The following is a 13,698-nucleotide window of genomic DNA, read 5'->3' as shown; positions in this document are numbered from 1 at the left end:
CCGCCTCCCTCCCACCGTCCTCCACCGTCTATTGGCCGCCAACCACGCCGGTCGTCCGTGCGTTAGCGGAAGAGCGCCGGCCTTCCTGGGCCTGTTCGTCCCGTCCCGCCGGGGCCTGCGCGCCGTCCGCTGCCGCACCGCGCCGCACCATGGGCAGCCGCGCCGGCTGAGCCCCGCCGTGACGGGTAGGCCGCTGCGAGGCCGCCTAGGCCCCTGAGGGGACGTTAGACGCGGAGCCCCGGCCCCGCCGCCGCCGTCCGGTGGCGGCAGGAGCGCCTGGTGTGGAGCCGGGGGAGGCTGCTCGCCTGGCTGCTGGCTGTCGCGGTGGTAGGGAAGGGCGGCAGCCGGGGCAGAGCGGAGCGGTGGAAGTTTCCGAGTAGGTCTTTGGCTTGGGCTGGTTGAGAGGCTGTTGCGCTCTTTCTTCCGATGGCATCAACTGTATTTTCCTAGTTGTGATCCTACTTGAATATTCACCTTGTAGTATTTGAGCGGCTAGGTGGAGATGAAACGGATTCTGCTCTGGGAGCTCGTTACGTGCCTCTTGTGTAGGTCAGAACTGCGGCGAGTGGTTAATGCCCTTGTCTGGGACCGAGGAGAACGTGAGCTCGGCTTCCTCCTTTACCACAGGCTTTTGATTATAAGCTCGAGCTAGCTGCTGCCACAACTCATGGTTTGTTGATTTGGGTCTAAACTCTGTTGATACTGTTAAATCGGAAATAAAATACGGTGGTTTAAGGATCAAGGTAGAAGAAGTCGGATTAGTTGGCCTGAGTAAGCGTGTTTTGAGTAACTTGCCCACAAATCAGTCACGTGTACTTTAATTGCGAATCTGGCCTTGCTGCTGTGCACTTAAACAAAACTTTGTGCTTAAGCTGAAATGTTGATGCCAAGTCGTGAAAATATCAGTAAATTCAGACTCCACTTGATGCTTCAGAGGCATCTGAACTATTTTGGTGGTCTCATTATGTCTTCTGGCACAGAGTAGAAAAGCCAGTTACTGAAATTAATCATTGTCTTCTCTTATGATGCTCTCATCACGAGTGACAGATGCTGCATTAAGCATATTGGATTCAAGCAAAACATACTCCTGTACCCAATATATTTTGCAGGAAACTTAATCATTACTGATAGATGGCTCTTGTCAAAGAATGGCTGCTTTTAGTTCGAGTTGTTGGAAAAGACAAAAAAGATTAAATTCAAGAAGTCATAGTAATGAGGGACAACTCCATCCTGAAAGTTAATATGTGAAAATGATAAATGAAGAAGGCATTAATATTACAGAGAGGCTATTACATTAATGGGAGTTGTGCTCAACCCCACGGAGATAATGTGCTGGCTTCCAGCTAGTGCTTTAAAGTAAGTCACCAGGTCATACCTTGAAGATAAGGGAAGCCCCATAAAAGCATTCAGTATAAAACAGAAATGGCTTGATTTGTCAGGGAGATCAAGCAGGATATAGAAGCCAGGTTTTACATGACTCTCAGCTGAGTCCCCTGCAGCAAGCAGAAAGCTCCGATGTTTTTGGGGAGGTTGTTTTTGTTTGGGGGGGGGAGTTTGTGGTAGTTTGTTGTTTGGTTTGGGTTTTTTTGTCAGCCTGTGAAGTGAAAACCTATAAAGCAGAGAGACTGGTGATCAAGGGGGAAGAATGTGATGAAAATGTTAAACTTGTATTGGACAGTTCTTTGAAGTTAGAAAGTTCCTGAAGTAAAAGGACTCTGAGCCTTGTAATGAAGAGCCTCCAGATGAGATGTTTCATCTAGAGAGTTAGTTTAAAGCTGGAATTGGCTTTTTTTACCACACCACCCCTGCCAGCTAGAAAACATCAGACCAATAAATGTGAAGCTGGTATGGCAAGGTTGTCATCCATAAATGAATGGCAGGGGGAAGCTATTGTTTATATGGTGTTGGCACTTGGTATCCCCGTGGGGACTTCATGGTGGTTTAAAAAAAAAAAAAAAAAAAGACTAATGGATTGGTTATAGCAGAGCTAAAGTTGACACATGATGTTTTGTTAAGGTTTATCAGGGTGGGAGGAGTTGTGCCAGTAGCTGGATCTAAAATTGCATTTATACCACTGTATTCACAACAGATAAGCAGAAATCTGTGTTTTAACATGCTCAGGCTTTTTTGAGAGATTGCTTTTGGTAGAATATTATTTTTGAATGTTCTGCAGAAAACTTAGTAAGGATGACCAGGCTTTTAAGTAGATAGCAACATTTAGGCCATTCATCTATTGCGCAAACCTGTCAGTGTATCTGCTGGCTTAAATAAGGTATTTATAAACCATCCCAGTGACCCCATAGTATTTAGAAGAGGAAGTCCTACAGTTCTGGGGAAATACTCTTTCCTGGCATGGCAAATTTGAACCTTTGCCATCTTGAACATGAGCATGGTGATAGCCTTACAGTTACTCTACTTCTTCTTTTATTAGACTTGTGCCTGTCCAGTGAGTTAGACATTAAAAGTAAGAAATCCTGGTGTAGTAGTCCTAAATGAAACAAATTGCTAAGAATATTTGGGCAGTCAGAGCAGCAAGATTGTTTCACTGAAATTTGTCCAGGGGACTAGAAACAAAGCTCAACCTCAGCTGTCAGGCAGCCAGCGCTCCAGGGTGCAACTCTTTCAGCTTGCTTCTAGAAAAAGTAGCATACAGCTGAAACTGGCAGCTCTGTAGCTTGCATTCATTAATAATTTCCTGTCGTCTGAGCTGTTAGGCCTGTAGTAATCTTCACGTGATGTATCACCTTCTCTTTGGAGGCTTGCGCCGCGGTGTTGCAGAATACACAAGCCGCCTGCTCTCCAGTCGTGCCGTTCTCGCTGGTGTCCGTTCATTAACGGGGGGCCTGCTTTGCCTCCTGTTACAAGGTGCTCTAGCTTCTCTTGTCTTTTAGGCAGAGTTAAATTGCTGTCTGCAGCCACCTGAGGTTCACCTCTGCTGTTATCTCCTCAGCTGTTGCAGTATATTAGCATTGGCGACATATTGTAATGCAGCACTGAGGTAGCTCTTAACAAATCCTTTGTATCCACTGTACATCTGGATAACTGCACTTCAGGCCATCTCTTTGCGTGGCATGTTGCCAAGTCAGCATGGTTAGGCTTGTCAAGGATACTAATGCCAAGCAGCAAGGAATTTGGGATAATGAATCCACTCTGTGTAACACCAGATGCAATGCGTGGCCTTTGTTGCAAATTTATTCTGTTTTCATTTGCTTAACCTTTATGTTGCCATTTCTGCTCATGCCAGAAAACACATTCTCTGAACATGGAAGAACTCAAAATTTGATCACTTGGAAGCTGCTGCTCAAATGAATTGTGGTACAGTAGGCATGTCAGGAAAGAGAAGCAAAACGCTTGGATAATCAGTGTCTACTGGGAATATCAGGTCTTCAGATGACTGAATCATGAAATGCCAGAAAATCACCACAGCCGGATTAGAGTGTGACATTAGTTACTTCGCTGGCACTTGGCCAAGCAATCTGCTCAGACTCACTACCTGAAAAGTCCCCGAAGAAGCTGTGTACTCTGACAGATGTTGATTTTTTTAATACTTTAGTGTTTTTTATACCTTCATCAGCTTTTGTCTGCGTTTTTAAAATGAGTTGGTCTTGCTGAAGAAATGGCTTGATCCTCAGTTAGGAATCGGCTAGGGGTGCCAAGAAGCAGGAATAAGGCTGCGGGAAACTGGGTAAGGAGGTAGTAATTGGAGTGCTTGGAGAATGGTTTTGCTGAACTGTTTGGTGTGCCCTCTCATAAGGGCTGTGCTTTATTCTGATCTTAAATTTTACTCACTTAGCTCTTGGACTGAGCCATGGCTACAGAATGGATCAAAGGGAAGAAGTGTTTTGCACAGACTTTAGCACCACTTAAAATTTTGGGAAATGTCCAAACGTGAGGAAAACTGTAGGCTGTACTTTTTCAAGTTAGTTCAGTTGCTCTTCACCTGGTATTAGAGGATGTGTATGCAGTTATAACAGTGGTTTTGAATTTATTCATTGTTTCCAGACATACTTAGTTTCAAGAGCTTAATAGAGACTGGGAAATGAAAATGGCTTTGAGATTTCTCTGGTTCCTGCCAGTATAGAGCTGCTTAATCAGCAGGAGGAGGAGGAGGAGGAAGGAGAGATGCCATCTGTGATGAGCTCTGGACACTTGCAGTTCCAGAGCAGTGTAGAAGCCTGACCAACAGATACAAGAGGAAATGCTTGCTGCTTTAGCATCTTAGATAGATTTTAACATCAATGTAGTATCCCTTTTTCCCCCCTGCGGTAATTAAGACTCTGCTTTAGGGAAGCTTTTTTTTGCCGTAATCAATTGTGGTTTATTCTATGTTGAATGCAGCTGAAATGAAAGTTGTATAAAGAATGAGATCATGCGGGTACTTGAACAAAGGTCAATAATTTCACATACTGGCCATAATGTTTAATAAATGGACATTACTTGTTTCTTTCTGGACATAAACCTTTCTTTACTGCACAAATCAGCAGAGGTTTATTTTAAGTACACTAACTTGTCTGTTTTTTCATGACTTACAAAGTGACTCGCATACAGCAAAAATATGCTTTGGATCCAGGGGAGGGGGAAGGAATGTATGTCTTCTGTAACATGTGAAGGCAGACACTAATTGCATGTAAAATGATGAAAGGCAAATAAAAGCTGTGCTTTCCTGCAACTTTATCATGACTGTCTGGGCTAGGCTTGAAAAAGAACATAAAAAAAAAGTTTTGCGATGTTTTTTTAATTGATTTCTCTGTTGAATACAGTTTAACTCTTCTCTCTTTCTCCTTTCATCAGAAAAATGAGTGGTGGGTTGGCACCAAGCAAAAGCACAGTGTATGTGTCCAATTTACCCTTTGCTTTGACAAACAACGATCTGTACAGGGTAAGTTTTTAAGAGCTGCCTTGTTCAGGTTAAACTTGTTGACAACAGTTCTGAATGTAAATACAATACTCCTATATATCTTTTCCTTAGAAAAGTATGTCTTGATAAATTTATTACTAATGAAATGCAATTGTCAGTTCTTAAATCTTTTCATTTTGTTTTGTATTTCAGATATTTTCAAAGTATGGGAAAGTTGTCAAGTAAGTGACCTGATATGGCCTGCTATTTTTGTAGCTTTCATTTTAAATATTTAATGTCTTTGCTTCACTTGAAAGTCTTGTGCTTTTTATACTTTAAGTATGAATGTGGAACTGTATTGAAGTCCTGTTCATTTTTAATAAAGTATAAATTTAATTTAACAACTGGAAGTTCTTGCAGTTACATGCATAATGTAAGAATATTTGTGCTGGCGACAGGTTTTGCTAACCACTTCTTAAGAGCAAGCAGAATGTTGTCACTTACCAATGGTCTTTTCTCCGAAGTAGTTGAAACAATATTCTTCTAGCAAGTATTGTTTCCCTTCCCCCCAAACACCGTCTGGGACACAAGTGGCTAAGTGTGAAAGTGGGAGCTTCTACTTATGTGAACTAGATGTCACAATTCCCACAAACAGTTTGCACAATTGCAACGTACAGTTCCTCTATTTGTGGTTCTAGAGGGACTTGTTATTGTGACTGCTTAGTATTATGTTTAAGATTAGATGTAAGGCTGCGTAGTAATGGCTTTTAATATGTGGGGTATTCATGAACAGTACTTGTGAATACCTGCCTCTGTGTTCAAATGATAGAAATAAATGCCACGGTAAGGAACTTGCTGGTTTTGTTTCTTTATTTTTTTAACTGGTCAGAATAATGAGACTCAAGACTTCAGTTTTTAACCCTACACCAGCAAATATCTACTCTAACTTCTAGTAGCTGCTGTAACAATCTGTGAGATACAGAGCTACCTTCAAAGTCTTTGAAGTCTCAGGAGTGTGTTTCAGGTGACAAATAGCAGGAAAAGCCAAACTATAACTTTAGAAATATGTATTTTTTTTTTAATTGACCGAGAGGAAAACCCTTCTGTAGGGCTCTGGCAGACATGCAGTGACCAATACAACTGGGCACCTGTGGTCTCTGTTGTTGCCAGGGTGGGGTATCTGACATGTTTAAGTCGATTGCTGAACCACTGATTTAGAAAAATCCTGAGCAAAGGTTGTAGTAACACTGGTGTTTAACCATTGAGGGGCCTGTTTGCCATAAATGTGACACTTCTGACCTCCCTGCTATCATTTGGTAATGGGTGTTTGGGGGTAGGGGTCTCCTCCTGATTGGCTTTTGAACTTGTTTGATAGGAGGATGAGAATTGTATGAAGTATTGGCTGCATGATGTATTGCTTATTTCAAAGGTGTCATAGCAGCATTCTCTTTTTTTTCCTTTTTTAATAGTTTCTATCATTTTATTTGGTTTTTTTTTTTACTGTCATAGACAACAGAAATGGTGTTTTCAGATGCCTATGCAGAAGAAATCCTGCACTGCATCCTGTGTGAAAGTAGCTAATTTAGAACTTGCAATTCTGTCTGCGCAGTTGCTACTTTCCCCCACCTATATATTGTCTTGCAAAAAATTCCCTTACTGACGTTCACTTTTTCCTGACATTTTGTCTAGTTACTGCCAGAAGTTAAACCAAAGGTAAAGAGTCACAAAATACCATGTGTAAAATACTATGATTTTTTTTTTTTAATCTAGCAAAATTTGTTTCCTGTTTGCCTCTGTGCAAGCTGACCTGACTATAAACAGTGGAGATACTGTGGGATTCTACTGGTATTCCCATTTCCCTGTGAAACTGAGGCTAACAAGGATCAGTTTCCTGTTTGTAGCTAGTCATTAATTCCCACGAAAAATCTTTTCAAATATTAACTTGATTTCTATAGAGTCTTTGTTCAGGGACTTCAAAACACTTTGCAGAAAGCTTTGCGATGACATCTAGGTCAACTTTAACTTTATTTAATTAAGCTTTATTAGACTTTTTTTTTTTGAAGTGTGTCTTGACTCAGCAAAATCATGCTGACTTTTCTTCTGTACTACATTTGTTGCCCCAGTATATCCTGGCTATTATGGTTGCATCTCAGTTTGTTCAGTGAGAAATCAGACTTTCTAGGGCTCGAAGAAGTTGCTGACTTCTTAAAGATTTGTCACACTTGTTTCTTTCTATGCTTGTGTTATTAACTGGTACGTCTGATATCCCAGTTAGAAGCTTGACAGTCATATTAGGGTTCCATTGGAACTGTTGGAAGAGTAACTTGGCAAAAGAATTAATAGAATTGTTCCAAAGTCGGCTTTATTGACAATTCAACTCAATGCATTCAGTTGGATGCATCCTTGTTCGAGAGGCTTTGGCAGAAAAACTGTTCTAAGCTCTATCTTTCTGTGCATGTATTTGGGGGAAAATTGAGCTTTCTTTACTGAGTTTTTATTTTATATACTTTTTACTATGTAGGTCATCTGTTACTTATACAGGTTTGCTGGTAGGCCTTCTGCATTGAAGTGGGGCTGGTTTATTTGTTTTGGTGTTTGTTTTTTTTTTTTAAAGCATCCTATTACGTCTTACAATTTTGGCTTGCCCTATGGCTGAACCTTGTTCTGCCTGTGGTGGACACAAGGAGGAGTTTATTCCCTACTTTTTAGCATGTGCTTTTATTCTTATGTACATGCAGACTGGTATCCTGTTTCCCACTGTTTGTTTTTTTAGGGCTAAATACAATTGCTGTTAAGATTGAAAGACTTGAGGTTGTGTGGGTTCCACCCCTGCTTCACCTCTTGTCATTCTTTTTCTTCATTGTTTTTACTGGGTCTAAATCTGTCTTGAATTTTTTGATGTGCTACTGCAGCTGTTGATTCCAATGTTAGACTGTAGATTTAACTTTATATGTCATGCAAAATAACACATGCATCCATGACCTGCTTGGATTCCAGTTGGAGATATTTGTAGAACAATGCTGCATATACGTATCGTTTTCTCTCGTGAACCTGTTTAGCTGGTTAGTCCTACCCGAACATAGATTTCTCAGTTTGGGTGCGGTTCAATACATTGTGTTTTTCAGCAATGATAGCAATGGTCAAGGTTACTCCTGAATTTTAATTTCACCTCCAGTATGTGTAGTTCCCTCCAGTTAGGTTGTCTGCAAATCTAAAGAGTATGTTCTCTGTTCTTCAAGTCATCCAAGGGAATAAAGAATGATACTGGACCCAGAAGGACCCCACATACGTCTTGGGTTTTTTTGTTTTTTGGGTTTTTTTGTTTTTTGGGTTTTTTTGTTTTTTGGGTTTTTAAAATCATCTTCACTCTACCTGTAAGCATATGGCCAGGTTAGCTCTTCCTTTGAATTTCTGTTTAGCGAGCCTTCCTGTTGTTAAACATACTTTTTCCTTTTTGCTATATAACAAATCTAAGATCCCACTGAGATCTTTAAGGAAAAAATGTCTCTGAAGTAATTTTAGTGTATCAATAATGTGGTTATATGTTTTCAGAGTTACTATTATGAAAGACAAAGACACCAGGAAGAGCAAAGGAGTTGCCTTTATTTTGTTTTTGGATAAAGAATCTGCACAAAACTGTTCTCGGGCACTTAATAACAAACAGGTAAATTGTGGAAAGTTGTTATAGCAGGAGGGTTGGGTTTACAGTCTCAAAATATTTACCTTTTTTTTTCTTTTTTTTCCAATTTGCTGTAGCTGTTTGGAAGAGTAATAAAAGCAAGTATTGCCATTGATAATGGAAGAGCAGCAGAATTCATTCGCAGGCGTAACTATTTTGATAAGTCTAAGTGTTATGAATGTGGGGTGAGTAAAACCAAAAATGAACTAATATATTTCATCTTTTGACTCTGTTGTGGTTTAACCCCAGCTGTCAACTAAGCACCTCACATCTCCTTGCTCACTCCCTGCCTAGCGGGATGCGGGAAAGAGAATTAGAAGGGTAAAAGTGAGAAAACTCGTGGGTTGAGATAAGAACAGTTTAATACTTGAAATAAAATAAAATAATAATAAATGGTAATGAAAAGGAAAATAACAAAGAGAGAGAAATAAAACCCAAGAAAAACAAGTGATGCAAATGAAAACAGTTGCTCACCACCAACCAACTGATGCTCAGCCAATCCCCGAGCAGCGGCCACCCCGGCCAACCTTCCCCTGAGTTTCATTGCTGAGCATGATGTCCTATGGTGTGGGATCAAACTTGGGTCAGTCGGGGTCGGCTGTCCCAGCTGTGTCCCCCCCCCCAACCCCTTGTGCCCCCCCAGCCTCCTCGCTGGTGGGGTGGGGGGAGAAGCAGAAAAGCCCTTGGCTCTGGGTAAGCACTGCTCAACGGTGACAGAAACATCCCTGCATTATCAACGCTGTTTTCAGCACAAATCCAAAACACAGCCCCATACCAGCTAGTATGAAGAAAATTAACTGTACCCCAGCCAAAACCGGCACAGACTTTTAGCTTGTTTCTTCAGTTTGGCCATTACAAATCCTGCCCATGCTGTTAAATTAATTTTTTTCTGTTGATATTATCAACTTGCGTAGCAGTTGTACCATTTTCAGGAATGATAGTACTGCTTTTGTTTTTTATTTGAGATTTTGGGAGTGGGGGAAAATGAAAATATGTATGTATAACTGCTGCTTAACACACTGATGAGCAGACTGATCTGAGTATCAGTATAATGCTGTCTGAGAAGGAAAACTTCCTAATCTTTGCTTCAAAATACTTGCTTTTGCTGTATCTTTGGAAGTTCACCCTACAGTTGGCAGTAAAATAAATATTGGAAGCAACTGTTTTTATACAGAAGTGTGTTTTAAGTTTTAGGCAATTCCTCACTTTTCCTGAACATAATAACATAGGAGATTAAGATTTATATAGTAGTTAATGTCAAATACAGACTCATTTTATATTCGTACACTTTTTAGAGCAAAAGTGGTGATTCACTCCTGTTTCTTAAACTGCTAATGCTGAGGTTTGTATCTTGTCTTGAACATAAACCGTGCTGTAGTATATTCAGCTATTTCAGCAGCCAAAAAAAATCTACTTTGCTCATGGCTTGTTCTCAATTTGCAGTTAAACATGCATATCACCACCAATCTCTCTGTTTCCATGGCAAGCTTATAGAGAAGAGTTTGTCTTCTGTGTGCTAATTCAGCATTCCATTTATCTTACTAATTGCTTCCATTTTTTTCCGTGTGAACTGTCTTACATTAACTTTCCTCGTTATATGTTTTAACATATAGTTGTTTGTAATGGTTTCTGTTAAGCAGTATTTCTTTTTCTCCAAGGAAGCAGGACACTTAAGTTATGCTTGTCCTAAAAATATGCTAGGAGAGCGGGAGCCACCAAAAAAAAAAGAAAAGAAGAAGAGAAAGAAAATAGTTGAGCCAGAAGAAATGTATGTATATTTATTTACATGTTACTGCTTCTTTTAGGAAGCTTTTTCATACTGAATACTTAAAATAAAGATCTATATATTTCTCTCTCTCTCTGCGCGATGAAGCGAGGAGGAAGAAGAAAGTGAGGAGGAAGGAGAAGATCCTGCTCTAGATAGCCTCAGCCAGGCCATAGCTTTTCAGGTACAAAACTGAAGCATTGCGCATTTATTACTTATTATTATTTAAACGCAACTCTACTTCCTTTTTTATCTGCTTTTCAAAAGTTCTGAGATACACCTCTAAGTCTGTCCACCCTGTAGCACCCAGGGCACTCTTGCCTGGCAGTAGTTGGTGACTATAGTTGGTTTCTTCATATTGCAGGCATGTTCAGTCTTTTTTTATTATTATTTTTTTAACTGTTTCACTATTGCTGTGTTTGTGCTGTGCTGCTGTATTAGGTTTTTGGTCCACAAGTCCCTCTTTACTTTGTTAACTGAGTAGCCAGAAAAATAGTCATGTATAAATGACCAGGTGCATCCTCTGCCCTCACTCAGTAGAATATGCCTGAACAACATCTGTTTCTGGAGCACTTCCTTTGCCTAGTACAGTCCATCATGGTCTCTAACAGACCTCTCAAAACCTATTTAACGCATTTTTTGTTATGTAGATAGATAGTCTGACAGTTGTATTACTATCTCCTTTAATACTTCTTTACAGGCTTTTGCTTCACTACACAGAGCAAACCTGTCCTGGTGTTCAAATTTCTTTGTCCTCAGCTGTCCCCCGTGTGCCCCGTCTCCCCCAGAAAAACCCTCAAGAGGTTTTAAGATAACTTTGTCCTGAATATGACTGTAATGAGTGCAAAGCTTTTACGTGATGTAGTCCAAAAAAACTGATGCAAATATGCACAATTATCCCCACCTCACCTTCAGAAAACTCCACAATTGGAATTAAAACCTGTAAATGTAAGCAAGCCAGGAAACTTTCCCATTTCTCTTGCCATTCAAAGATTTTAACTGTGATAGCATATTTCCTAGTAAAAATACGAAGCATCTATTTAAACCTTCAGTTGAATAACCTTTACATCCCTGAAGACATTCATTCCCTGACTGCAGAAGACAACTGATAGAAGGCTTGTTAGTGGAACAAAGCTGATTCAATAATGTCAATTTAAAACACAATGCATTCTTTGCTTCAGATCTCAGCTGCTCTATAGTTCTGTAAGTTTGTCATGGGCGAAAACAGAGAGTACTCCATGTGGCCTGCATTGGTGCAGAAGACTTAGTGTTTGCATGCGAGAACTACTTTCAGAAATGTTTTCTAGTGCATTCATTGCACAGTTTTATCTGGAAATGGAGATAAACCCTTTGAATTCTTTAACTTATTAAATACTTCAATGCATATTAATAATTAGCATTGTTATTTATAATGCATCTTAATTTTTCTTAATCCTAGCTAATACTTCTCCTTCTTTCATTGCAGCAAGCCAAAATTGAGGAAGAACAACAAAGATGGACGCAGACTGCAGGGGAATCTTCAATTTCAGATGATTCAAAACGTCCACGGATTAAGAAAAGTGCTTATTTCAGTGATGAGGAAGAACTTAGCGATTGAAATAATACTGTTTTATATGCATATATAATATATATAGTGTACATTTTGTAAAGTCCTACAAAGTTATCAGTAATACAGGTTTGTCTTGGTTTGAAGACACTTACTGAAGATCATTTTCCCCCGAACCTCCTATCTTTTGATATCTCTCTTTCAAAACTTCACCTTTCGAGGCAGCTTCTTGAGAAAATGATGTGTTTCTATGCTTAAATCTAGAAAAATATCTGGGAGAGTGCTTCTTGTAGTTAGTATCTAGACCCAAACCCTGGGAGTGAAATCTTTCATAAAAGAATTTCCCAAGATTTTTTTCCTAAGATGAGTTCCTCTTAGGATCACTGTTAGCACCACTGATGCTTTATGTATTAGTCTGGTTTTTGCCTGTTTGGAAGCAGTGCTTTAGTGGTACTTTACTAGTATATGAATCTTGCACTAGTTCCTCTGCATAGGGTTGAATTTCAGCCTTAAGCATTGTACTAGTCTTTTAACTCTTCATGCAGTAATAAAATAAATTACTGTCACATCAGCTTGATCTGTGAAATCATTCTAGACTAAACAATGCATTTGTCTGTTTTCCAAGAGGATATTAAGATGTTGTTCTTGCATCTTATGCACAGTTTTAGTAAATTGCTGTATACTTCATAGTATTATATAGCCTGTATAAAATATAGGCTTCATAGGAGATGCAAGTTAAAAGTGATGTGGTAATTAGTTTAGTCTTGAAACATACTTAATATTTTTTTAAGAATGATAGTTCTGTTGCTCTTGCATTAAAAATGAGAATGGCCTTAGGTTTTAAAAATGGGAATGTGCATATGTTTTAATATGCTCTAATCTGATATTGAAGGATTCTTGCTGTGGTAAGGGCTTATATTGCACTGTTTCTCCTGACTGCAGTTTGGGTGCCTAACATGGTAATTATGGTTATGCACGGGGTTTTAAATATACTTGTGTCTTAACATGGATCACAGTCCGATGTTCTCAGGCATCTGAACCTGCTGGCAAAATCTAAAAGGCATAAAGTTTCCTGCATGCTTAAAAATCAGCTTTCATGTATACTAGGAAGTGTCATGGTCTCTAAGCAGTGTGTTGGTGCCTATTTTGCACCTAAAGCTGTTCAGATCTTTTTGCATAGGGTTTCCATCCTTAAATCTCTGTAGGGTGCTAGTCACATTCTCCTAAAAAGCCTCATAGACACATTAGGAGAACAGTACAAAGCCTTGCAGCAGTGATCACTCCCAAAACCACAGACACACAGTGATGGTGGTAACCCTTTTGTATTGGCCACTTTGTGTAGTCAAACTTTTGATTTTTAGGAGGCACAATATAAAACACGTTCACACTTTCACACTTGGAAGAAGGGACCAGCTGGCCTCTGTTTCTATTTTGAGCTCTTCCTATTGGTTATTGAGACTTGGGTTTTTTCCAAATATAGAAAATGTAAATCCAAATATACCATTATGTATTCTTAACCAGTTTACATTCAAATATATAACTGGGTGCAAAGCAAAGAGAGACACACACACACACAAGACACCCTGTAAGCTAGTATAAAGCAGTCCTCTAAGCTGATATGAAGCAGTCACATTCAGAAGGTCATTCTGGGGTCTTCTGTTGCTACTTTTACAAGAATTCAGAAACAAGAATAAGGTAATAAAGTAAAAGATTTTTCTGTACAAACTATTCAAGCCACAGAATGGGGAGAAATACTGGTCTTTATACATAGGAAGGTCTTGGACTCAGTAATCCAAAGAATATTAAGTCTGAAGCTTCCTTTACTGTATTTCGGAAAGATCTCTTGATAGTGAACAGCCAAGTGCCAAAGT

The 13,698-nt window shown here is 39.6% G+C and overlaps 1 protein-coding gene across 2 annotated transcripts; it reads left to right on the top strand.

Annotated features, from left to right (window-relative positions):
- The first annotated feature begins 76 nt into the window (after positions 1-76).
- Positions 77-12,398, top strand: ZCRB1 (zinc finger CCHC-type and RNA binding motif containing 1). Of its 2 annotated transcripts, none has more exons than XM_069802202.1 (8): positions 77-185; positions 4,792-4,879; positions 5,051-5,079; positions 8,390-8,501; positions 8,594-8,701; positions 10,175-10,284; positions 10,390-10,465; positions 11,747-12,398. In XM_069802202.1, exons 2-8 carry the CDS (start codon positions 4,796-4,798, stop codon positions 11,876-11,878), a joined length of 651 nt encoding a protein of 216 aa, XP_069658303.1. In that variant the 5' UTR covers positions 77-185; positions 4,792-4,795; the 3' UTR covers positions 11,879-12,398. The 2 variants fall into 2 exon arrangements, with proteins under 2 accessions (XP_069658303.1, XP_069658304.1); XM_069802203.1 differs by lacking the exon at positions 77-185 and adding an exon at positions 218-376.
- Positions 12,399-13,698: the final 1,300 nt, after the last annotated feature.

The sequence above is a fragment of the Haliaeetus albicilla genome, chromosome 14 (assembly GCF_947461875.1).
Source record: "Haliaeetus albicilla chromosome 14, bHalAlb1.1, whole genome shotgun sequence".
In the NCBI taxonomy this organism is placed as follows: Eukaryota; Metazoa; Chordata; class Aves; order Accipitriformes; family Accipitridae; genus Haliaeetus; species Haliaeetus albicilla.
This window is presented reverse-complemented; position numbering and strand designations above follow the sequence as displayed.